The sequence below is a fragment of the Nipponia nippon genome, unplaced genomic scaffold, assembly GCF_047370975.1.
Source record: "Nipponia nippon isolate SJK-2023a ecotype South Korea unplaced genomic scaffold, ASM4737097v1 scaffold_9, whole genome shotgun sequence".
In the NCBI taxonomy this organism is placed as follows: Eukaryota; Metazoa; Chordata; class Aves; order Pelecaniformes; family Threskiornithidae; genus Nipponia; species Nipponia nippon.
In genome coordinates this window covers 13,826,792-13,853,960 of record NW_028262413.1, presented here as the reverse complement: position 1 = coordinate 13,853,960, position 27,169 = coordinate 13,826,792, and the positions used below count along the sequence as shown (strand labels likewise).

The 27,169-nt window shown below is 40.1% G+C and overlaps 1 protein-coding gene across 1 annotated transcript in view; it reads left to right on the top strand.

Moving 5' to 3' along the window:
• The first annotated feature begins 7,007 nt into the window (after positions 1 to 7,007).
• The window catches only part of LOC148050103 (uncharacterized), a 71,499-nt gene continuing 51,337 nt past the window's right edge, over positions 7,008 to 27,169 (top strand). The window contains exons 1-2 of the mRNA XM_087744236.1: positions 7,008 to 7,204; positions 10,540 to 10,743. Of these exons, the coding sequence (XP_087600362.1) occupies positions 10,564 to 10,743 (180 nt within the window). The 5' untranslated portion in view covers positions 7,008 to 7,204; positions 10,540 to 10,563. The remainder of the gene's footprint in view (positions 7,205 to 10,539; positions 10,744 to 27,169) is intronic.

The window sequence follows — 27,169 nt, the reverse complement described above, 5'->3', positions numbered from 1 at the left end:
AATCCCAGCACCCTGAAACAAGGAAATGAGAGATGTTAAACAGACGTGCAAGTTTGCAAATACAGCGTGAATACCAGCTTGAGAGTATCAAGCAGCTGTGCAGTGAGGATATTGTGAGATATTTTTCTGTAGCTTGGTTAAGTATCCAGATATATCTAAATCTTGGCAAACTCATATATTAAGCCTCCTTCCTAACCCCTAAAGTACAGAATGAGGACAGTGAAGAAGGAGCGATTAAAGTAGAGACAAAAATACCTACTTGTCACAGAAAGGATTCAATAATTTTGTTTCTTTACTAAAGGGGAAAAAAAAAAAAGATGTAAGCTCAGGTACTAACTTTAAATTAGCTTAACTTGCTGATGCCTTAAGACTGGGGATTAGTGAATTTAATTATGGGAGCCAGGAAGCACATTAAGATAACGTTGGGCCTTAAACTAAAAACCACAAAGCAACAAAATTAAAGTTCGTGGTTCGTGTTCCATCTTTATCGTATCCTATTCTTATTGTGCTGCCTCACAGGAGGCCCGCCCTGCTCCACTTGCCTCTTGGCATATGCCTTCAGGTACCTTTTTTATTCTTTTTTTTTTTTTTTTTTTTTTTCAATGAATGAGCGACCTTTATGAGCTTTTCATGATGTAGGGAACAGTCTGCTTGATTGTCACAATTGTACATGGACTAAAATCTGTTTCACCCAGTAATGATGCGGTTGGCGTGGTCAGGTAGGTCAGGTCATCTTGTTGTTACGCTTCGAACTGTTACAGTCAAGTCACTCTTCAGCTTCTCGGACGTGATTGCAAAGCGCTGACTTGAGTCAGATTGCAAGGGCTCCAGCAAAGAACATTTGGTTCTCTGGTGAAGACGCATTGTTATTAGTATAATGCTGACATAATGTGTGAAGAAAATCTGATTTTATTCCTGCTTTGCTTTTACCTTCCTGTTCAACCTGGTCTGCTATTAATGACTGAGTTTTGTATCTGGACTTTGTATTTACTTCTTATTTTTTAAGAGAGAGACTCAAGATTAAACCCTTTTAAGCTTTTATGAAGAGTCCTAATTCTTAGTCTATTTGCTGATGAATTACATAATATTGACCTTTCTGTTGCCTACACAGGCTGATGATTTTTCTTTTACTTGCTGGTACTGGAAGCTGGACATGCCTTACCAAGCATTTTTAACTTAAAAGTTGTATGTTTTTTGGTGGAAAAAGGAAACCAATTTACTTGCCTTGGGTTATGTCATCCTTTCCTGAGCTTTCTATTACTTAGAGTGTTTTTTTTGGTATTTACAATTTGTCTTTTACCTGATGAAATGCAATAGCCTTTAAAAAAGGCTGAAGTTTGGAAGTACTGTGCTGTCCTGCTTCAAACCAAAGGAGCTGGGAATGTTACATCTGTGAATCTGTAAAGGTTTTGAGAAAAAGAAAAGGTTTGAGTCCCCTTTAAAGGCTTAAAGAGCTTGAGTGTCAGAGAAATCTATGACTGCATTTATTGATAAATGCTTGAGACACATACCGAAGGAAAAAAGTATGCACAGCCTTTTAAGTGTTGGCACCATACTGAGGAAAGGAGCAAATCTCAGGACTCCTTGTGTTTGTCTTCATTATTAGTTGTTAGTCCTTAAGCACTTCCATGAAGCTTTCACAATTGTCATTCTTTCACAATTTCCCAGTGTTACGCAAGAAGTAAGAGATGAAAGAAACCACTGGCCAGATTTAAACCTTTGGATCTGAATCATATGGCCCAGAACACATTTGGGGGGTGAGGGGGAGAGCTTAAAACTACTCTTTATGGTAATTTGTGTGTTATGGTCACCTGAATTTCTATAGGGAAGAAACATATGTAACTACATAAATGACAAAGACAGTTACTTATATCACTAGTAAATTAGCATTATCATAAAGATAACTCTGAGTTCATTGTATTAAATTATAATAAAAATACAGGGAATAACAGACTGAAACTCAGAAAATAATGCTGCTTCTTTCTGCAAACCTTGTCTGGTTTTGTGGCTCTATTTTGATGAATTTATCAGCCCTCTTACCCACGCTGTAGTCTCAGCTTTATGTCAGTTTATGTATTCCTTGTTTTATGGATCATCGGAAGATAATTCTGTTATTTGCTATTGAACCATTAGTAAATAAAATGTGAGAATTTTTCTGGTACTCCTAAGTCCGGTGTATCAGTTTCTGTCAAGTGCCTTGGCCTCTTAATCTTTGTTCCAGTGATTGTTATTTCCCTGTTGGTTTGAATCATTAATCCTAACTCTATCTTTCACAAAGTAAAAATAATTGCTTAAAACGTGTACTTAATAGCGGGTTTTTTCTTACGTCTTCCATACCCCTTCTAAAAATGCGATTTAGAAAGAAAACGAGACAGGCCTCTCGCAGCTCCTCTGAGTTCAGTTTATGTAGTACGTTTTCTTTAAACCCACGCAAGCATTTCATACCTTGTATGACAAAAGAGCACCGTATTGCAGGTACCCAGCAGGTCCTTTCTGGAGAGACAGCCGCGTATTCAAACCTTCTTCCTGGGTTTGAGAAATGTGAAATTCATAGTTTGGTGTAACAGATCTTTAGACTGACTTGGGAATTCAAGAGGTTTTACCTATATTGTGTACTGTCCTTCAGTTTTCTGGATCCCACAGCAGCATCTATACAAATATTTGTAGCAAGGTGTCAGTACACCCTCAGAAGGACAGAATTTGCCTGTTCCCTAATGAAGTAAACTGACATATGGCATTTAGAGGCCTGTAAGCCTTATCAGCCTTCTGGTTGAGTTGTGACAGTAGAAATTAGACGGTTAAGTTGAAACTTGGGACAGTCCCACCTTCTGGTAACATGGGAAATGTTACATTACCTTGGCATCTGACTTCCCAGTTGTTTCAGGATCTCGACAATAGGTTCAGAGCCAATATTGGTCTCTTCAGTCGTCCAAAGATATGTTATTTTAAGACCTTTCTCCATGTTTGCTAAAGTCTTCTTTTTATTCTCTGCTTGGTATCCATCTGTTCTTGTATCTGTCCATTTTAAAGAGCTTCTTATTCCAAGAAACCTTTCTGGTTGGTGTTTTCTTAAGGACCTCGTGGTCGCTACATGGTATGCAGCTTTATTCTCTCGCTATGCAAATTTATTCTTGATTTTTAACTGCATATTTCAGAGTAATTCTCTTAGGTTTTGTTTTATTTAGTTCCAGATAATTAAAAAGTGTAGAATAGCTTAGTAGTTAAGGTTGTTGTGACAAAAACACTTGGGTCATTCAAAAAACTAATTAGTCAGCCTGGCAGGGAGTATGGTGTAGTGAATGGATCGTCCCATGCTGGGCCAAATGGCTTGCTCTCTTCCTAGAAGCACTCCTGATTTTCACTCTGAGTATTAAACAATGCAGTTAGAGACTGAGGTTTCTGTGTTTCAAGCTTGTTTTGAGAGGCTTGTATTTCAGGGACAGCGCAATTTGGGAATGAACAGGTACTTAACACAGTGTACACTAGAAAGCAGTAAAAGTAACTTTTCCTGAAAATAGTGTACACATCATCTCACCTCATGAAAAAATTTTACTCCCAAATTAAAAACACTAAAATAAAAACAAAAATTCAAAGCTTAATATTGTATATTTTAAAAGTCTGTATTTTTAACATTCAAGCGTCCTAGCAACATAGCAAATGGCTGATAGAGCAGTTTTGGTGTACAGGCTGTTTGCAGATACCTGGTCTACATCAACGCAGTCGCTCAGGCTCTTCCTCACTGCTGTATTCACATCCTGTTGCCTGAGTTCCTGTCGGGATCTTTTTGAGTCTTGAGTGTTGCCGTTTTCAATGTTCGGATCAGTTGGTGTCTCGTTTTGATGTTATAGACGTTCCCTTGTCACTGCCGTGATGGCCATTTCAGGATTTTATTGTTAGCTATGTGTCTTGGAAATCTGCCAGTTAAAAGCCTGAAAAATTAAGTCTATTTTAATGTCATGTAATTGCAGAGAAAATGGAAAATTATTTGAGATTCTCCTTGTTCAGGACTTTCTTCCAAAGGAGTCCTTGTTGATTGTCCTGTAAGTGACACTTCTGATTGGTAACAGGAGTTCACTTACTGAATGTACAAGAGCGTGTGTTGCACGTGATCATCCATCCCGTTCCTCTGTCGTTGTGAGGCAGCCTACGATGCCAGGCACATTTTCTCCGGCTTTCTTGTAATTAGAGGTGCAGTGTCACGTACAGTGGAGATGCACCGTCCCTCCGCAGTCAGTTTCGCCTGTGCTGGCTCCTTTTCCCGCTTCCCTGCCGCAGCCACCCTGTCACTGGTGTCCCTCTGCAGCGCAGCCATCGGCCCCGGCTCAGGCTGACATTGAGAGACGTAGATGATCCTGGGCCGGGGGCTACCTAAAGCCGTGCTCCTCATTGCAACATCTACCTTGAAGTGTTGGAAACCAGGGGCTTAGAGGTTTGAACGCTGTCCGTGTGTGGGTGGTAGGGCCCTACTTCTGAGTCCAACAATAAATACTGACTGACCTTGCCAAGCCTGCTGACTTGTTTGTCTGTCTTCATATGGAGTTTGCGTGCATGCTAAGTAGTTTCTTTATGAAAAGTCCTTGAATTCCAAAGATACTGTTCACAGTAATTGCACTTTCAGAAGAAAAAAAGGTATTGCAGTTTTATTTACAGTGCTCTCTGCACAGCATCTTTTGTAACAAATAAACAAAGCTCAACCACTTACATTAATCCTTAGCAGTGCTTTTTCCTGTTATTTCTTTTTTTTTTTTTAAGGTGTTACTGTTGGCCCTCGCTGTCTACAGACTTCTAAATCTCTGAAAAGTTCTGTATAAAGTGATTAAATGCAAGGATGATTAGAGATAGAAAAGGGTGACATTTTTAACAAGGGACTTTTTAATCTGCAAAAAGAAGCATAATAAAACTTTTGGGTAGAGGAGAAAAAAAAAAACTAGTCAATGAATTGCTTGTTTCTGTGTCACTTCTCTGTGAACGAGATGAGTTGCCCAGTTCTTTCCTGTCCTATTTTTTTCTTTGGAATCATTGACCTAATGACTGTTACACCTTTATGTGACCCTGTTTTTAAAACAACCAAGGGATAAGCTGTTTCTCTTTTGGGGTCATAAATTGCTGGAAAGAGCAAGTCACAGAGTGAGGTGAAGCATTGGCAGTAGCGTACTGAGGTGAGAACAACAGGCAGTGGCTGTTTGGTGTTACAAATAACTTCTGTACTTGACCTTCTGTTTATTGCATTGTAAAACAATTTAGAAATAGCTGGCTAAATAAAAGAGAATAATAGTATCAGTGGTGGGACAGTGCAATGCGCAATACAGTCAAGCAATCTTAAAGAGACAAGATGAAGCTATTTGAAGTGCAGGACACCTTATAGGTTTTTGAGTGGAAGGATTTCAATGCAACAATTGTGTGATAGTCTTTTGAGCTGATGTGAAAAGTAATATGGCACTGATTTAGCCACATGTATGTCAGCTGTGATATAATTGCTTTGCAGTACTTGTTACTTGTCTCATTTATTAAAAATTTACTTAGTATTTATCAAAACATGTAGCAGTGGTAGGTATTTTTTGAAATTGACTGTGCATAACCAAAAATTTGTCACAATCCTTTGTGATTAGCAATTGGTCCTGCATTGCTCTCTTGTTTTCACTCTCTCATTTGACTTATCTTGCTTATTAAAAATCCAGTAATGTGTGACGTTACTTACTGGCACAAGATAGTAAATATGCCAGAAATACTCTTTATTCTGCAGTGGTTCTAAGTTCTGGCAAGTGTTTTTCGCTGGGAAAAGGTGAAGTGGTAATGTGTTTCCCTTTTCCAGCAGGCTAGTGGCTGTATCATTTATCCATCGCGTAGGCGCTGGGCTCGACCTTTTCCTCTGGCAGAGCAGGTCTAAGCAGTTAGTGCTCGCAGGAGGGTGTAGCTCCCAGGCCGCTGGGCTGCCTGGACAGGCGAGACTGTTGTGCCCCTGAAAGTGTTGTACTTGGTGTGAAATCCCACATTCCTGGAGTGGGACTGAAGCTGCCCCTTAGGTGTTACCAAATCATCTGCATCTGCCTTTGATGCTCAGAAGTATTTTATAAAAAGTGAAGCAGTGCAGATGGAAGAGCAGGAAACTTTCTGATTTAGGTGAAAAGCAGTGGTTCTAGCAGAGGAGGAATATTTTTCACACTTCAGATGTCTTGACCGTTGGGCTGCTAGATAAGAGACTGATGGTACCATTTCCTGCATTTCCAGCTGGATCTCTTCATTCTCTTTCCTCATTTAAAATAAAACCCAAAAAAACAACTAAAGAAACCCCACCCCACCACTGGGTTCCTGTTTTGTGCTGGCAAGTGGAAAATGTCTTTGAATGTGCCTTGTTTGTGGTATCCAAACGACTGTCCTTAGCAGTTTACAGCAGTCCCACTTGGCTCTTTCAGCTATCCATGCTCAGGGTATATCCCTGGACTTTTCTCCGGATATTGAAATGCCTAAGTTAGCCGTCGTTGATGGCTGATAGCTAATTTCAAATTATATTTACAGCAAATTTTAGCTTTCCAGTAAAATATAAAGCTTGAAAGAAAGGGTCTAAGTGTGACAAGGTAGTGGGTTAAGATATGTTGGACTGGGACACTCGTACTGTCTCCCATTGCAGATTAAAGTTCTCTCTCATGGCAGCAAATTTGGCAGCTGCAGCTGCTTAACCTTGGGTACATTTGCCTGCTTCTCTGGTGGATTTGTTAGGGAACATCCTGTGCATAAGAAATCTTTCAAAATTGCTTCCTTAAATTAGACTTCCCATACATGTCTCTTCTAGTATGGTCTGTTCTAGAGCAGATCTTCCAACTTTCCTTTTTTCCTGTATAAATTCTATGCCTTCAAGCATAGGAAGTCATTGCTATTTTTGCCTCATACATGAAGCTTAAGGTTGACTTGTAACAAATTTGTGCCAGTTGCATTTATCCTGTCCCGCTAAATGCGCTTCCATGATTTCCTGACTGTTGCAGCGCTCACTGTTCAACCTTGATGCGGGTGGGAGATCCCCTCTGCCGATGTCAAACCAGAGGCTCGTCCAGCACAACAGCATGTCTCCTGCAGTGGTCAGCAGTGGACGCCTAAGGGATTCCGAACAAGGCAGGCACCTCCGGCTGTTTCCTCAAAGCACCCTGCCAGCCTTCAGCAGCTTGTAGCTTCCCATCTTCCTGCGACAGACGTGCTCTCAGGAGGCAAGGTGGGTAGCTACTTGTCATCTCCAGTGGCAGCAAAAGAAACTGCTTATACCAGGTGTACAGGAAACCTGGATTTTCCCACTGCAACAACATCTGCATAGCACACTGTACCTCCCGTGTCCTTTCCCTGGATGGCAGTTTACTGATGATACGTTGCTAAGCCTTTTTTTCTTTAGTTTAAGATGGTTATTTATTGATCTGCTTTTGGCAGTTGGTAAAATGCCAACTTTTAGTATTAGCTGCTGTCCTCGTTTTATTTAAACCTTGTAAAATTTTATTGTTTCTCTTCAATGCTGAGAATGTGTAAATGTTTCTCCTAGAATGATTTAGAACAAGGCTTTTGATATTTTCTGCCTTAACCCTTAAAACTCTCATTGTGCAGACTTCAAAAAGGGCACGTGAAAGATTCCCTCACCCATCCTTCTTCCAGCGTTTGAAAAGGAAAAGTTTTAAAGCCAGTGACCTGTCTGTAACAGTGCTGGGAAGGAGGGAGGCAGGGGAGAAAAGGCATGATGACATTCAGAATTCCTGCGGATATAAACATAAAATATTAATAAACAAGTAACAACTCAAAATTCTTAGCCAACTCTTTTTTTTAAAGTATTGCAACAAAACATAATATCATACCTCCTTAGAAAGTAGAATATAAAGTTTTTTTCTTATGAATATCTGGATACTAATTGATCTTGTAGCGAGGAAAAAGATGCAGGAGAACATCTGGCCTGGGGATTGTTTTCTCCTGCCAGAGAAGTGTTGGAGAGCACTACAGGGTTTCTCGTACCAACCGGAGAAATGGAGACAGATGTGGCGAGAATCACAGAACCTATTAACAATCAATCTTCCTGTGTTATTAATATGCAGTAGCCTCATGCAGGTGTCTGTGTATTGATAAAGGGAACATGTACAGAATGTTTTAATAAAGTATGCTGACCCTTATTGCTATGAACAGGCTTGTTTATAGGAGTCTCTTGGAAAAATTTCAGGAGTGTCACTTTTCAGGGCTGATACATGACTCAACAGTTCTTGCAGAGGAGAACTTTGAGAATATTTTGCAGTTAGTTAAATACGTTGTCATTTTAAGTTGTCCAGCTGTTCTGTATCTGTTTTCCTGGTATTTCATCTGCATTATCTTTATCATTAAATTGTCATTTAAATTTTTATTGTCTCCTTGTTATCCAGTTCGATTGATTCTGGTGAGAACAATAGAGCTACATAGAATTTATCCTGTTGTAGTGTAGACGTATTGCTGAAGACTTCTCTCTATTTAACCTGATCTGTTCCTTGAAGAAACTAAACATTTATAATTTTAAGACCAGAAGAAGCAGTCATGGTAATGTTGTCTGACCTTCTGTGTCACAAAATCCATTACCTTTTACTGGGTGAAATAATTGCTTTTTTTGTGTTCTAATACTGCCATATTATATGGATGAAAAATTATTAGTGAAGAAATGGAAAATAAACAGCTTGAAAGCAGTTATTTATATAATGTAAGCTGTTATTCATTATTTAAGCTTTGGTCTTGAGTTTTCTGTAATTATATATGGAATAGTTGACTTCCATAATCCCAAATTGGGTAATAAAAGGTTAATCAGTTGGCAAGAGCATAAACTATGGGAAACAAAAGTAGGTTGCAACAGTGTTGAGAGGAAACAGCATACTCCAATTTCCTGGAATTTGTGATAGCGATTGACAACTTTTTGTATCCAGTTGTAAGTTTATGGTGTCAGTTTAACTCAAGGAGCTAGTTTTGTTTAGCTCCATGTAGATAACTGAGGAAGACCTGTTGCAATATCCAGCGGATTCAGAAATTTTATGTAATGTGGGTCCTCCCCAAAGAAACTAAGAGAATACACTCATCCGTAGCCTTTCTGCACTTGTAGTAGAGAAGATCATCTAGCTAGTATTTGCAGTGAGTTGCTTATGCAGTTAAAATGCCAGTCTAATTCAACTTCCGTGTATGAAAGATCATAGCAAACCAGCAGACTCTGTGCCCATTCCTCTGTCTTGTGTTGCTTCATATGTCTCTTGCTGAAGTTAACCGTAGGTTTCATTCAGGTTTTACTGCTGAAGAATGCCACCACTTTGATAGCATGTAACAGTCTTACAAACAGCTTGTGAAAGCAGGGGGTTTTCTGCTTTATTTTTGTTCTAATTTTGCTAGGCATTTCACTTGTCTCTGAACCCTACAGTACTGCAAAAATGGCCCTGTAATTCTTTGTGTAGAAAATACTGGCACCAGATCTAACGTTAGCCTTTTCATTACTCACCTTTTATGGTAATAATCAGAGAGACCCAGAGAAAAGGGGTTGTATAATGTACAGCAGCAGATTTCAACTGTGTCTAAACAGATGGAAGCAGGAAATGAGAAATAGTGACAAACATTACATGCCTTGTATTCTTTGTAATAAATTCATCTGAATGCTCAGTTGCTGTGTGTATGTGCAAAGTCAGTCCTCATCTAATTTTAGGAGCACAATTTGTTTTGAGTTTGGCATCTATATAGCCCTTGGCTTGTCCCCTGTGGCAGTAGGCATATAATGTATTTTTTATACAGCTCTGTTTGCTTTTGTGTATTTCTTTGCAGCAATTAAGTGTTTTAATTTCTTATCTCCTAAGGATTTGCTTCTGTTTTTAGTTGTCTCTTGTCCAATCCATGCTTCTTTGCTGCAAATGTTATCACTGCTGTTAATGGGCAAGAAAGGAGTTTCACTGGCACCACGATAGAAAGGATGAAAGATGGAACTACTTCATTCAGTCTTGCGTCTTGTTACACTAGTATCAGGTAAAACACAAGTGTTATGACCAATACTGCAGGGTGTCCAGGAGTCACAGCCCTAAAGTTTGGTTGGATTCCCAAGGCTGTAACACAAGGACCTACAAAATTCTGGCTACAAGCTTACAAGGCTTCCAGAGCTACTTATTAGAGATACAACAATTGCAATTCAGTAATGCTAATCAAGGTCAAGAGTAAAGTACTCTCATTCTGTATATTACAAGCAGCAAAAGATTAGAATTGGAAAGAAAAGTCATGGCCATAGAAGAATACCAAAAATAATATTAATTAAAGGTAGTGTCTGTTGCCAGCTATGCATAATTATTCAAAAGCAGTATTTGCCCAAATTCATCTAATTAGACAAAGCAGCCTGTCTGAGTTGTGACACACCAGAATTGGCGTGGGTGGTTATTTTGGGCAAATTAAGGAAGTCTGACAATAAGGCAGTAACAGAACGCATATCCAAGTAGGGATGACGACACTTTTTGAAATAAGTTGTATTATCTGAGGTGGTTAATGTAGTCCTAAAGGATTTTCACACAAGACATTTTTTTATTCCATCAGTTATCATTGCTGAAGAACACAGTGATGAGGAAGAGGGATGTCAGTGCCAGGAAACAAGGAGGTCTGGAAGTACCAGCCTGGAGGACTCCGCTGGTGGAATTACCCACATGGAGCTTCTCAGCTTCTGCCTCAGCTAAGCAGCTCCTGCAAAAGATCACGTTTAAATTTGGGAGAAGGAAAAGAAGTGGCCAAGGCATACACAAGGTATGCCGCTGTAATCCCAGGGGGCTTGTACTGATGGGGTATCTCTACAAACGCATGTTCTCTGACTTCTTTAAAAGACCTCAGGTGGAGCTGGAAAGCCACGGATCTAAACCATGAATTGAGGCACGTTCAGTGTTCTGGTTCAGGCCTCACCTTGTGAAGAAGTCAGTGGTTTTATGTGACAAGGTATTTTGAATGTCAGAGTGGGTGTGCTCTGCTATCTGCAGAGTGCAAGAGTATGGATGTGTAGCAGGTAATTTGGGTGATAAATCAGGACAATTTATTCAGAATCAGTTAATTCTACATTTTGTTGGTACAAAGTGAAGAATATTGCAGAACAGGACCACGTATTCATACAAATAAGATCTTAAATTATTTGTCTCCTTATGCCACCTGTTCTAGCAGCTAAAAATAATATAGACTTTTATATTGTATTATTACTTGAAAATGGAAGCAAATGAAACAAAGCTGCGTAGCAGTCATTTTCATTCTGTGCTATCCATTCCCATGTCAGGTCTCTATTAGTCATGATCAGTGGCAGTGCAGGCAGGGCTGCTGCTGCTTATGCTTGTGGGCAAACGTTTGCATTGTAGCTCATTGATTCTGGGAAATCATAATAGAATGGAGACTGTGCTTACTCCTATGACTATTTGCTTACCTTAAGTTTGCAGAGACTGATTGAATCTGAAGATAAACACACAATATTTCCAGTAGAAGTATTGGATTAATAAATCTTCAGTTTGTCCCTCTCTTAAAATTTTGTATTCTGTAAAGATTGTAGATGGGGTGACCAAAATGTGGAACAACTTGTTCAATCATCCCTTCCACTGATTTTCCTGGTACTGAAATATCCTTTCTTACAGCAGTGTACGTGCCTCCATTGTATGTGGCTCACGCTTACCAACTTGGGGATATTACCATTAAGGTGCTGAATTACTGTCAGAGTAATTTTTGATAGAAATAAGACATCCCTTACAAAACCCAAAGTCGTTCCTTGCCCCTAGGGGTTATTGGAGGTTTTCGATGTGGATTTCATTACAAGTATGGCAATTCTCCTGTCACTTGTTGAGCTGCTGTTACATCCTTGACTCAGCATATTGGCAGTTGATGCCTGTTTTACTGGGTGCAAAGTTATTTAAAGGTTGACATTAACATATTGGGAAAAACCCCAAACATACAACTGTGTATAATTGCTGAGTACTGAAGCATAATGTTTTACAAACCTGTGTCACTGAGTGACTTGTCTGTTAACAGCAGTTAAATGCAACCTTACAACAGGCTGGATAGTTAGGTATGAACTTACCTTACAGCTGGGACTGATGGTTGTAAAAGTCAGCAATTAATTCATGTAGAATAGAGAACTGTGAGAAGAGAAAGGTTAGGAAACAGTTTTGTGTGAGATGCTGAAGTCACGCTTTCAGGCAAATGGCTTGCAGGGGAACTTGTAAGAACAGCCAGGTCAGTTTAGAAATCCCCAGACTGGTATAGAGTGAGGTTTGGATTGCTGCACTGGCCTTTATATATAGGAAGAACAATAAACCGGAAGTATTCAGAAAAGAATGTGACAAGGAGCTTTATCATTCCGCCTTCTGAAAGGGAACTAGACCAACAGTCTTCAAAAATGATGACTTAATAATGTATCTAGTTTTCTAGTTATTAATGCTATAATTACTCATGGTGTGAATTATTTTCTTTTAGGTGGGTACAAGAAGAAGGACTGATTTTGTACGAATGTTTTGAAATTAGCGCAGTGCGAGTATGTGCTATGACAGAAGTTAGAGATGTTTCTTGGTTGATCTAACATTCTTCAGTTAATACAATGCAGTGCTAGGTATGAACCATGCCATTCTTCTATTAAAAATGCAATATGCTGAAGATCGTTTTTGTACCTTCTTAAATCATTGCAGTATCTTGGCAATGCTTGTACTGGATTCTGTGTAACACTAAAGATTTATCAATGCTATATGAATACTTAATAATAATGATGCTCCTTGTTGTACCTGTTTGGTGTCTTGGTCTGAGAAGTTCTCTTGCAAAAGAAGACAAGTCCAAGGCTAATATTTCTTGGAAATATTAACACACTTGTTCTTTTAGGCTATGCTTTTATTGCCCCTTGTTAATATGATTGTCGTGGTTTAACCCCAGCCAGCAACTATGAACCACCCAGCCGCTCACTCACTCCCCCCCAGTGGGGTGGGGGAGAGAATTGGAAGGGTGAAAGTCAGACAACTCCTGGGTTGAGATAAGAACAGTTTAATAATTGAAGTAAAATAAAATAGAATGATAGTAGTAGTGGTAGTAATAATAATAATAATAATATAATACAATAATAATGTACCAAGCAAGTGATATACGACACAATTGCTCACCACCCCCTGACTGATGCCCAGCCTGTTCCCGAGCAGCAATCCCTTCCCCCCCGGCCAACTCGCCCCAGTTATATACTGAGCATGACGTCATATGGTGTGGAATAGCCCTGTGGCCAATGTGGGTCAGGCCCCCTGGCTGTGCCCCCTCCCAGCTTCTTGTACGCCATGCAGAGCATGGGAAGCTGAAAAGTCCTTGACTGGTGTAAGCACTACTTAGCAACAACTAAAACATCAGTGTGTTATCAACATTATTCTCATACTAAATCCAAAACACAGCACTATACCAGCTACTAAGAAGAAAATTAACTCTATCCCAGCTGAAACCAGGACAATGATGAAATGGAAATTTTCAATTGTCTATTTTAGAGGCAAAATCTTGTTTAGAAGACCTGTATCTGAGAAGTCTTGTGGATAATTAATAAAGGAATAGATTTGCCTGATGTTCCACTCAAAGACCATGTGCCTGCAAGAGGCAGGAGTTTGGAAGGATAAAAATTAGAGGACTTCTAATTCCCTAAAGTTTCTAAAGAAGTAGATTTGAAAGCAAAGTTTTAACTGCAATAATACAAGCAGCAAAAGGAGCTGAATCAATAGGCGGACTGACATGAGAAGTATTTGTCTTAGCTTTCCAAGCTCACCGACTTTGAATTAGTACTTTGTAGGTCCTCTGTTGCATCTAGCTCTAGGTCTTGGAGTCCTTACTACCGCAGGTAGATGGTACCCATCAGTTTCATGTAGTCATGTAGATAAGGATATTCCATTTAATGTGCATCATGTTGGACGTGGGCACTTGACAAACCTTGGCCTGTAGCTCTAGCAGTGTAAAAGCTGCTGTATGCAAGTGAGTAATGAGAGCAGTGGTTTTGTGAGCAGTGGCTCAGAAAAGCAAAGGCAAGCTCTCTTTTTCTCAGCCTGCTGCCTCCTGTTTCAGATCTGGATCAGGTGTTGTGCGTGTTCCTGCAGGACCTGTGCCCCCTGACCTTGCACTCGGCAGCACGTTGGGTTACCCCAGTCAATAGCCCTTGCCATTACGTGGCCTTGTAATGGGAGGAAGAGTGGTCTCAGGAGATTGCTAATGGTATAAGGTTTTCCATCTTATGGTCTGTCTTTCAAATCTAACACCTGTTTTCGTGATTGAAAAGTTGTTGAACATTGTGGTAACCTTTTGTACTGCCTGCTCTTGTCCTGCCTGAGCCACCAAAATAGAAACTTGCTTTGTACCAGTTCACTAGAGAACAGCAGAGCGCACCTCACACTTTTTTTTCCCCTCTAAGAAAAATGCAACCCAATAATCTCCTTCATATGGTTTTGAAAACATGGAGCTCTTTCTGTAGTAAAATTCTGTGTGTAAGCCGCATTAAATATAATATATTACTTTAAAATACAACCCTTCAGATCTCTTAGAAGGTATTCAACACTGCAGCCTTAGTTTACCTCTCATCAGATTATAGTAGGTTTTCTGGCATCTGTTGCCTAAGCGTTCAGAGCAATGAATCACTTTCATCTTGTGCTGGGCGCACAGCGTGCACATACGTGCTGCCGCTACCTCCTGCACGGCGAATGAGGAATAAGGAGGTCAGTTTAGGATGTGCAGTTTTTTAGAAGTAAGTGCACGCTTCTGTTTAAAATATTCCACTTAGATGGAAATACTCTTTTTTTTTTTTTTTCTCCTCCCCTTGTTGAAACAAGATAGCTTATCAAAAAGCTATAGGAAGTATCTGGCTAAGTTAATTTCTTAAGTCAAAGTTTGATGCATAGAAAAATTCTCAAATGTCTTATTTTCACCTATTTTAACTTTTCCAGTCTGAAAGGGACCTTTTGTTCAAGGTTTAAGGTAACTATAATACACATGTTTTGGAAGCGTATCATGGGAATGAACCATTTTCACTCATCTTCATACCTATTTTCCTTTGGTATTAACATGCTGCCCCCCCCCCCCCCCCCCGCTAGTTTACTAAAAATGAGAAAATGCCTTTCTCATTTTCCCATTTTTGTGACAAGGATTCTTTTTAGTACTCCTATAAATGATTTAGTAAAGAAAGTCATCTCACTACAAAGAAGTAAAAATCTTCCCGTAACTTCACTGAATAAAAGTCAGGATTTGGTGTTGATGTTAATGGAAAAGAGAAAGGAATTGTAAAATCCCTTCTAATACTTGTGGCTAGTCTCCAAAAGGAAAAGTTTAAAATACATATACTTATTATTTCCGGGGTATTTGAAAGTGCTTTGTTCCTCCATTTGCCTGCCTCGAGTTCTGTTCTTTTTCCATTTATTTATCTGCAGTTGAGCATCCACCAAAACACAGTTTTCATGCCTGGTGTTGAGGGCGGGATGGATTTCCCCTTAAGAAAGCTGGATGGCATGAAAGCCCAGGACAAGGCAAAGGAAATAATGTAACTCTCTTGAGATGAAATGACACACCAAAAACATTTCTTGGTTCAGAGAAGTAAGGCCGTGTCACATTGTGTGGCATGTGGTTGGAGATGACAGTGCAGAAAATGAGAGCAGGGACTCTCTGCGTTGTACTTCTGTGCCAGTTCTTAAATCCACGTAGGAGGCAAACGGTAACGCTGCTGCAGTCCTTCTGCCGAACCAGTGCATCCCCGCCAGCCTTAAATAGGACGTTTCGCACTAGGAGCAGAGCTGTGTCAATCACGGCTTGTCAATTGTTAAACTTCCGTGAGCTTTCAGACTCCTGCGATTTGACTAGTGTGTATCTTGGCAAAAGGACACGCATTATCTCAAATGCCATCTGTAATAGCTTACAGACCTTTTTATAATGTGCCCAATTTTCATCTGTCAAAGACAGTTAAAGGAACAATATTTTTTAAGTGATAACTGGAATAATTTGACTTCTGGTAGGCACAGCAGAGCAATCTTTCAAAGAGTGTTATATTCAGAGATGTTCGAGGTCTGGTCTGAAGTCAGCAGGAGTTGATGGTAAGGTTCAGATGTCAGTGAGCTATGGAAGAGGCCCTTGGAGAAGGGCAGCAGTTGAGAAAGTGGCTTAAAACTACTTTCCAGCTCCCACAAATGTGGATTTTTTTTTTTTTTAATGAGGCTTCCTGTGATCTCACGTGTTAATTTGAACATTGGCAGGCTTAATGAAGGAAGTTGGCATTAGAGAGTCAGGAAGGTCTGTGTATTTAAAGGTCCCCCAGGCTATGCTTGCTCTCGCGGTTGAGAAGGCAATGGTGCTGCAGAGCAGCATGTGTTTGTGCACCTTGGCTTCGTGTGTTCTGTTCTAGCACAGTGCTTTAGCCCAGATCCTGGAAATAATTAGCATTTACTAGGTGGTGTTCTTACGCTTGGAAGCGTAAGGGCAGTGTCTACACTGTGTCGGTCTCTCCCCCTTTCTTTAACAATCTGATTCACACTGGCTGGAAAATTTGTGAGTCATGAGAGTCTTAGATTGTAGATTTGAATTTGAATTGTAAACCTTCCAAATAAGAGACCAAATCAATGGGATTTAATAAAATACAAAGTGTTTTTGGTTTGACCTAATTAATATCTTTCATTTGTTTGGAATCCATTGGGGAAAAAGGTGCTTATTTTTAGGTGTAACACCAGTATTTCTTCTTTTTTTGTTGGTTGGCTGTGCAGCTGAAAAAAATATTCTTTTATTGTTATAGCAAAACTTGTGCAGCCCTTCCTTGCATCAGTAGTCACAAGGACAGCAGCAGAACAAATTCTGTGTTTGAGCAGAAGTCTAAATCAGAAGCAAATCCTTGATGACTGTTCGATTATTCTAGCAGGAATTTAACATATATTAAAGACTGAGCACATGGGACTATCAATATCAATTAAATTGGTAGCTAAGACAGAAGTGGATTTTATTTCAATTCCAAGATAATTTAAAATAAAAATATTGATTTTATTCAGTGGCCAAGACCTGCCAGTTGTGTTCAGAACATTTTTTTCCTACTTTGGTGAAATCCTTCACCTTAGCTGGTACTTCCCAGCCACGGACGTGCTTTATTTTCAGTATGGGTTTATAGTGCATGTTAAAATGTCTGATGAGCTGTTTAAATAGAACATTACGATGAGGTAAAATTTAGTGCTTACTGTCCTGATTATTTCATGAAGAATGATGCATTGAGGAAAAATAGAGTAGGAAATCAGTAGCAAAACAGTGATACATTCAGTACTGAGCAATAAAGTACTATTGGCAATTATAATTTAATACGAAAAATGATTAATTTCTAATAGTAATTTCTTAATTATCTTTAAGAAAAGGTACTGGATGATTACAGGTGATTATTTTAATTGAACAGTAACTGCAAAGTATAAAATTATGGAAATACTGATACTGTTCTACCTGTTCACCAGACTATGCAATTTGTTATGCACCAAGCTCAATATTATGAGGAAGGAAAAAAATGTAGGGGGTGTGTAAGATACTTTGGGTACTCCATGTTTAATATGAAGAATATACCGATGGAAAACCTTTGTTCAGTTATTAATTTAAACTTAGAATCCAAGCTAGTAATCCAGCAGAACCACAAATACTGGATTTAGAGCTAACGGTTTGCTTAATTGATATTCTTGATCAACCTTTTCCTTAGAAAATAGTCTAATTTTAAGAAAAAGAAGACTGATTACAAAGTTTCATTTTATTGCCAGTTTTCTTTTGCTGCCTCACTCACAGTCTACTGTTGCTTAAAAGCAGAAAATTGTTTTGACGGTGTCAAATACCAGGGTTGGTACTGAAGTTAAATTGGATTTTAATTCTTCACTCTGCTGAAAGTTAGCAGATCTGTTTGTTCACCAGTCACTTAGCGTATGACCTTGAGCAAGACAGCAGCAAGGGCTAAATTTTTTGAAAAGTGGTCTCTAATTAGAAGATTTTCTATTCTCTGCTGTGTGCCTTGCGGGTACTTGAACCAGGATGCTGGAAAAACACATTTGTTGGGCCTTGCTTCTGTGAGGAAAGAAAGACGAAATCTCATGAATAAAGAAACTCTCCGACCTTGGCCACTCACTTGAAAAGAAGCACAAATACAATTTTCAGTAGATGAACTTCTGTTTATAGGTTACATCCCAGAGTTTCCATGGAGCTCACAGGGTGGTGGTAACGTCTTCAGCCAAACTGTGGGGCTGATGGGAAACTCTGCTTAGGAACCAAGGCAGAGAACTGTAGTATGCTCGTTTCCAAGTTTTATTAGTGTTTAGCAGCTTCTGGTTTTCTCTCTTTCCCCACCCAACACACCTTAGAAGTAGGTGATCCTGCTCCCAAGGGAACCCAGTAGCACACGTGAGCTGGAGAGCGCTTGATTCCCAGTTTAACCGCAGAGGCCATCAGTAGTAATCACAAACACTGTCTCTAGCATGTTGGCCAAGCAATTTTGAGGAAGTACTCATGTGAGTGAGACCTTGAGCTGAACTTGCTAGCATTTAATTTTTTTGCAAAGAAAGCCAGAGCATAACGCAGTCTTGCCCGTTTTAAAACACCCATTTTTAATGAAGTGCACAGGACTTAGCTCTAGGTACCTAGCATATCTATCTAGCATGTCTGCACAGAAATATGTCTGTCTTTGTTTCATCAGGTTACAGCTTAAGAAAATTCCTAGAGTTCGAAGGAGCATGGTGGGGAGTGACTTTGTTAATCTCAGGAAGATTTTGAGCTATGCTGTGCCAGGCCATTCCAGAGATGTGGAGTCTAGGAGTAAGTTACTTGCTTCTTGCAGCAGAAGATGCAGGGCACAGTCCGGTCATCTGGCCTTAACGCAGCTAGCTAGTCTGGATTTATTTACATCTTTTGCTGGATCAAGGCCAGCACACCCTACTCTTTGTTAAATAAATTTCCTGTGTTTATATTCTCCAGAAATACACTCCCTTCCCAATAAGCACATGTATTTGCTTTTTTTACCATCACTGGCCACTATAACATCTCCTCCCTGTTCTCTTCAGTGCTTGGTTTGAAAATACAGGCAAAAAGTACTGAAATAGGTAAGAGGCCTACTCTGTTCTTAATTTACGTTAACGTGTGTCTCAGTTCGTACGCTTTGTAAACAAAGAGATTTGCCAGCAACTTGTTAGATCCTCTACAGGCACAAAGCTGGAAGGTAGTTCTGTGCAAATTTTTCACGCTTTCTGAAAACTAAAGCATAAAAATGGCAAATCCTGATGTGGTGAGAAAAATGCCAGCAAAGTAAACCCAAGAAAATACCCCAAACGTTTTTACTTCTTCCGACTATTTAAAATTTTGAAAAACAAGACTTGCATGAATTTTCTGCATGTCTCAGGGGTGACCTGTGTCTCTAGTATTTAAAGCTTGCAACCAGTGTTTTTGCTGAACAATGAAAAGGGTTATCTTTTATTATTATGTGTTTGTTTGCAGGTCTCAAATGCAGCAATTCATTCTAGTTCATAATTGCTTGAATAATCTCACCTCATTGGTTTCCAACAAAGCCACCTAGATTGACACTTCAACAAATTGAAAGTTCAGTGTGGAATAAAAGCTAGTGACAAAACCTGACTGCTTTGTATGGAGGCATGAGATTAATGGTTAAAATTATTTAGCTGTTATGCTTTGTCTCTGTGAAAACCAGAGCACAGAGTAATACCTATCTGAGCTTATTTTGCCCCCCTCTCACCCCACTTCTAACTACTTTTAGTTCATTCTATTTCTTCTTACTTTCTCTGGCTGCAGTTCGCCCCTCTGCTGGTTTATTTGGAGATGATGTGCCTGAAGCATGGGAAACCCCAGCACCAGAAGTGCGTCTGGCCCGGCAGTCTGGGGTGGCCATGGTCTGCTGCCCTCCCAGGCGTGCACGTTGCAGGAGCAACACGTTTTCAGAAGGATGTCAGAAAAGTGAAACCCGCAGGGCCCACTGATGTGTGCAGTGTGTTGTCTCGGGAGGAATGGTGAGTGTTTGTTGGGAATGTAGAATTTACTGGTGCAAGGAGACTCTCCTTACAGGCTGTCACTGAAGAAAACCACTGCCCCTTTTGGCTAGGGTCCTTGATTTACCTGTGATGATGTTTTTAAGGCTTTAAAGTAGTTACACTCTGAACTGTGAAAACATACATTTATGAAAAAACAGCAGTCACACATCTGTTGGGCTTGTATAGAGACCTATCCACAAACCTGTTGACGTGGCTTCTTCATAATTACTTTTGTCTTTAAATCCTGAGACCAACTTAGTGACTCTGGTTCCTCTCTTTTGTGTCTTTGGACATCCAGCAGCCTTCCTCCACAGGCGCGTTATCTGCCGATCTCTCAGCTGTGTTATTTCCCATTGCACAGGCTTAAAAGCTCTCGTGCACGCACTGATTGGGGTCGCTATTGTGAACCTGCTGTCTGGTGGGTCTCCTTATTTTTATGCATGTGGAAATAGCTATTTCTGAATAACCTTTTGAAAAAGTCTTGGAGAGTTAAATGTGGCTGAAAAATCTATAGCAGGCTGTTGTAAGGACATAATAGAATATGGCACAAAAGTAAGACCTTCCTCCAGAGCTTTCTAACCTAAATATGTAACTGTATCGAGGACTGTTCTTGAGCTTTTAAAAATTCTATAAAAAAAGTTAATATTTTCTGTTCCATTAATAGCAGACTGGGCTTTGTGTGTGGTTGCCAGTTTCATTGGCAGGTTTATTAACTTCCTTGCTAACATAGTTATGGCTTAGAAATAGACCTTTTTTTCCTCTTTTCCTGATTTTTGTTGTGTTTGGTGGGATTTGGGGGGGTGTGTGTCTGTGTTTGTTTTTTTAAACCAGCTTTACTTATTTACCTACAACTGTAATGTCTCAGAATCCTGATCAGGGCCAGCACCTTGTTGCACTAAGTGCTATATGTTAAAGGAACAATATGTAATGTAGTAAATAAACTTGCTTGAGGCATTGATAAAACTAAAACTTTTTATTTTTGGGTTCAGTCTATTGCATATGTATTCTGCAGTCTATCCAGCAAGGACACATCAGATCTGATTCATCAAGGTAGTTAAAGACAAGCTGAATTCTAAGTAGGTGAAAAATCCCACTGATTTCCTTGGGCTACTCATTTGTTAGAGATAGACAAGTGCTAATATACAATGATAAATTGACTTTATAATGTACAAATCGTGCATATGCTGCTTTTGCAGGTGAATTTAAAGACTAACATACATCTATGATAATCTGGAAAAATTCTTGCTTAATTACATGAGTTATGCATGCCTCTCCAGACGCCTTACCAGCAAAATCCCCATTTACCCAGCGATGCCAGCAGTGTGGTTGGGATTTTCAGTGTACCGTCAAAGAGGTTTCAAGAATGGCAGGGTGAAAGCTGACCAGCGATGGGCAAAATAACTTAATTGTTAAGGGGGAAAAAAATACTACCTGAAATTAAAGGCTGTTGTAGTAGCTAGTACAGAAATGTTCATAGCATCATTTGATACATCTAAAAGCTTAATAATAAAGGTGTTCCCAATAGAGCCATTTTGTTCTGAGGAATTGGTTGTGGTTTCACTTAATAAAAGTTTTACCCATTATTAGGAGGTAAAACCAGTTTCAGTGCCCTTAAAATAAGAGAAGAAGAAAGCAGGAGCTATATGCCAGGCTTTCTGGCTTCCAGAAAGCTTGGTAGATAGTTTGCAAGCAAGTGCAAAGTGCGTTTTGTGGAATGGGAACAGAGGCCTTGCAGTGGGCAGGAGATAAAGGATGAACGCCAAGAAACAGTTTTCTGCTGCATCGTCCCCTGCAAGGATCTTAGTGATAATCAGTGCTGTAAGAAGCATATCATCTGCCCGCGTTCGAAAGGGGAGTAGAGTATATTCAAGGGAATGATAACAAAAAATTAGTTCCCGTTACCAAGGGTATGATGACAAAACCCTCTGAGATCATTCCCCTCCTGGTCGTTACTCCAAAAGTCGTAGATTCTAGGATTGTTATGCAGGCCCACAAGTGACAAATTTCAGACTGTTTTACCAGTTCTGCAGATTGGAGACAATATTCCCCTCGCCTTGTTCCTATACATGCATGGAAGCATGTACACACGCGTGTGCTCAGATGTACATTTTTGTACACACGGAAAATAGAAATCAGTGGAATTCTACAGCTGCATCCGAAGTTAGCTGACATTCAAGAAGGAGCTTGCAAAACCTTGCATCTGTAATAATAAGGAAGGTCAGTTCTCTGTCTCTTTTTTGTGTCTCCCTTTCTAGACCCATAGCCTGTGGACAAAGCGACGTTATGTTTGGCTAGAGCCAAACTCCCTTGTTCTGTACTCATCCCGTGAACTGGAAAGGCAGCCAGAGCTGCTTGAAATATCTGGAGGACTCGTTATGGCACACACTTGTAGACCTTGTTGTCATCTGCTGCAAAGAGCTGAGACCAGGTCTCTGTAGCTGGTTCATGACTTGAAAGGTGTGTAGGAGTTTGGGCAGGCTTTCTTTGTCTGAGTTGGTTTTACTGTGTATTTTTGGATGAAAAGATAAAGCACAGAAGATGCAAAGGTTAAAAAAGAGAACCTAAGCAGCAGCTGGATTTAATGTCTCTGGTCTGAAAATAAAATATATTTGGATTGAAAAACATTGCGCTGAGGTTTTTATAAAATTAAGAGAAGTTATTAGTTCAGGCATCCATTTCCGTAACACTGACAGGCCAAGAGCACAGTATACTGGACATACGTCCCTTTCATACTGGTATGTGTCATGTTAATGCTCTTGTCAGTGCAATTACTGGTTGTGGCCAGAATGTATGATGGTGGTGCAGCATTTTTCGTCCAGCTGTTCTGAAGAGATGATTAACTCACACACTTGCCACGCTTAAAGGAAATGGGGCATGCAGAAATAATGGAAAGATGCCGTATTAATTGCTGTGACCCTCACATAAAAACTTCATTGAGAAAGAATTATCCTCGTGTTTAGAATAAGGTATTCAAAATGTGTAGGTAACCCAAAATGTTGGGTTAGTTCTGCATTCACATCAGTAAGTAAACTTGTGGTGACCATTTGCTAGTCACAGCTGTATCATCGCTGTAAATAATAACAGTCAAAGAAAATGAAAACTGATGCTCCCAAATGTAAATGCTGAGAGCAGCCACAAGAAAAACCCATCAACAAGCTTTAGGGTAGCTGTTACCAGTGGAATCTCAGAAATGCTTGGAAATTTAAGTCTTAATGAATAGTAGTGACTGATATCTTAGAATTTTCAACACATACTACTTTGTACTTTGTTGCCCTTAGGACCTTGCCTTATGATATGACATTAATTTAAATCTGGTTCTGCAAACTATGGTTGGTTCCCTGTGTCACATTGTAATGCAGAGAAACAAGTTACCCAGGATGGTAAAGGATCTGCTGTTGTGCAGATTATATACAAATGTAATTTTCTTTAGCATCCAGTTCTGAAATGAATAATTATATTTGATACTATGTTTGTATTTTTCTGTATTACAATTTACTAATATAAAAATTTGGCAAAGTTATGGATATTAAAAACAGTTATCACCCAGGCCAAGCCATATCTCTAAAGCTGCTGCTTATCTCAAATCTGCGACGTCTGCTTTGCCAGACGAGTGCTGTGTGATGTGCTGCGGCTTACTGTCACCACCTGATGCAGAACAGAGGCGCTGGCATGGAGACCCTGGCTCTGTGGCCTTCACTCGTGAGAAGCTCAGTGTGCTCTTTTTACCTGCTATCTGCACAAGAGCTGCACCAAATATACAATAAAAGAAATTTTTACTTATGTAGTGTTCTGCCTTCCACGGGAGTGAGGGTGATTTTTCTTTTCCCCTTTCTTTCCTTTTAGCTTCTCTAAGAACCTTTGTTCTCCTCTTCAGAAGGAGGAGAAAGGGAACAGCTTGGTAGCGGGCATAGAGAGAAGAGACTCCTGCCTGAAGATGAGCAGGGTGGTGGGCAATCACAGCGATTCAGCTAGCCAGAGTGCTTGCTTTCTACATCCTAAAGCTGGACTGCAGCAGTGTTAGCAGAGGGACTATTTGTGTATGCAAATGCTGCTCAAGTTAGTAATGATTTCTGGGATCAGTAACCACTGGAGTCAGTAGTAACTAATTCTTTCCTTCTGAGAAGGTTGTAGAATCTTTTGTTACCAGTATTATGTGATTGGAGCATGGAAATTCATCTTTTGACAAGCATGGCAGTGCTTGTAAATCTCTCTTGCATAACTGTACAGACATTTGTTTTGCATTATTACATAGGCTTTTTTCAACACCTTTCAGTGAATTACTGAGTTTTGGCAGCAATAATCGTATTTACTTGGCATATCTATCTTTTTTAAAAAAATCCTGCTGTGTTCTTCAGAGTTTTTTGAGTTGTCATCTCTCTTTCGGTGCTGCTATATTTGTAGCTGCTTTTAAAAAATGTTACGAATTTCATTCTCTAAATGTAGAGAACATAGCTAAAGGGTTAGTTGGGTTTTTTGGGTTTTTTTTTTCCCTGAACTCAGGATAGAGTAATAGTAGTGAAATGATTTATGTGCCCTTCTCCTAAACTGTTTACAGGTGTTAATCTGTACCATATTGCTTGTTAATCTGGCTGCTGGCAAGCAGAGAGATTGTCTGGCAGGGATGGAGTCAGTCGCTTGCGCTTCCTCCCTTTTATTGCCCTGTTCCTGCTAACTCTTCTGTTTCCCTCTCTAAACAAAAGGAGACAATTTCTAAGTGATTGATGTTCATATGCTTTTTTTTCTTTCATTAACTACTAAATACCCTAGAAGCAGGCTTGCTGACCACAGATGGTCAGATGAAATAAAATAGATAAGGAGAGCTGGAGTCCATCAAACCAATTTATACAGCGGATTGTAAAGAAGAACAAATTGGATGCTTCAAGGAGTAATACGGGGCAATCAGAGTGGTGGTTTTGGTTATTTAGTAATTTATAAGCCAATGGCCTTAACTCTTGTTTGAGGATACTGAATTGTTATCAAGGATGTATCTGAAGCTCCTGGACACTGTCATCAGGATTCCCATAAAATACATTCATTAATCTGCAAAACCTAAAGTGTGCTTATATTGATTGCTTGCTCTCTAATGTCCAATCAAGAAGTTTTCACGAATTCATCCCTTATGTGTGCAGCATTGCTTATGTATCATCCTCCCGAGAAGGATTTGCATTACACTGGTGGGTGTTTACACCTACTGTTTGCACATAAGGTTAGACTTCTGAGACAAGGGGGTTCATCAGCCTGGGGAATACTCTCATCTCCCGACAGTAATGTCTTTTGTACAATCAACAAAAAGAAATGCTTCTCAGTAGAGAACTGGTCAGTAGCAACGTGGGCACCTCCGGCTGTGGTCTGAAAGGGGCTAGCTCTCCCCATGCAGTGTGGACGGAATGTAGAGGAACCAGCCTCATCACCTGAGCACCTAAAAATGCCTCCCCTAAAGTTCATTATTAGTGAAGTGATCTTTCATTAGATCTACGTAGACATGTTGTCATATTCTTCTGGAAACCCAAAAGACAACTTGCGTTTCACAGGAATGTATCAGGAGCATGCTGAACTCCTCGATCATTTGTCTTTGCCTAAAAATGGTTTGAGCTCTTGAAACTCCAGAATTCTTCAAAAGAAAATTTCCAGGCTAGACTCTGATTTTGGATCATCTAGAAAGAAAAAAACTTGTAGAGATGTTTTTTTCTGTCCAACCAAATCTTATTCATTGGAGTGGCAAAGTGGTAAGGGAGAGTTTAGCGCTGGCAGACTTCAGTGTCTGCTCCCTTTCAGCTGGGTAATTCAACTCTTTCTGCTCCTTCACCTTCACGACTGCAACTTTCTTGTCTAGTATGGAAGCATCTTTCTAGAGAGCCAAATTACAAGGCATAGTGGACCACTTCTAGTGCATTTAAGGAACATTTTCCTTCAGGCTTTCCATGGAGAGTGCTCTAGGGCCCTGCGTGTGCCATCCTGCCATCTGAACCTTGTTAATGAGGCCACCGGTCTTTCTGATCAATGAGCACATTCTTTATGCGCCTGGTTATCTCCCTCTGGGATGTAATGGAGATTGGGAAGGGGGAGGGGTGTTAGATAAGCCTTCCCAGAGTGTTACTAGAAAGATGAGAATAAATGTGCTCATAAAACGGGTAGTTTCATTTTCTCACAATAACTCAAAATTCATACTAAATAAATGGTCTGTACCTTTAGAATGATTTTAATGATAACACATGGCTAATCAAAACCATCAACAATTAGGATTTTTGCATGAAGGCAAGATACTTTAAACTGGAAGATTGTGAGGAACAGTCCTGGCAGAAGTCACGCCATGCCTGCCTAGGCTGTGGAAGAGCTTCATCGCTGCCCGGTGCCCAGGGGCCACGCTTTGGGATCAGGAGCCCTGTCTGCCTCTTTCAGGGCACTGGCTAAACTGCAAAGAGCATAAAAGCTTCCCTTCACTTCTTATTTTTTTTTTCCTTGGTGATGCGTAGCAGTTAAAAGCTGAGTGAATGTCTGAATGTGTCGGAGGGTGCATCCCGGAGCCCGGCGCGGCAGCTGGGCACAGAGGGCTGATTCACGGCAGCGCCAGCCCCGGCTCCGCTTTGTTGAAGTCCCTGGTGCCGATATGGAGGGAGGACAGAGTATTTTCTGTGAGGCAGGAGGGGCTGGCTCAGGCTCCTTCCATTCTCCAGCTGCACCACATCAAACTTCTTAATGCACTAATAGACATGGTCTAGCCACATGGCAGAAAAATGGGGAAAAATCCACATTTAAATCACTTACAGGTACATCTTGCAGCTTTTTGCAACTTCCCCGAATCTGTTTCTCCCCAAACTCTCCTGTCTCTGTCCAAAACGACATGTCAGCTTTCCAGCCAGGCTTCCCCCTGTCTCGCTCCCCTCATGTGGGGGGAAGATGAGCAACAGGGGGGCAGACATGTGGAGTGTCAGTCCAGAACTGGAGAGCTAGAAGGAGCTCATGTAAATCTTTTGGGATGTGACAGTAAGAGAAGACTTGAACTAAAATGCTGTGTTACTGAAAATAAAATATTCTCAGGTGAAAATAACTGAAGCGAAACCCTCTTTCTTTGGCTTAATTTGCATGTTTTCTGAAGTAGGTCTGTCTCACTGCCATCTTTTGCTGTCTCCAGTTGTTTTTTCGTTTGCCCGTTATTTCCTGATCCTGCA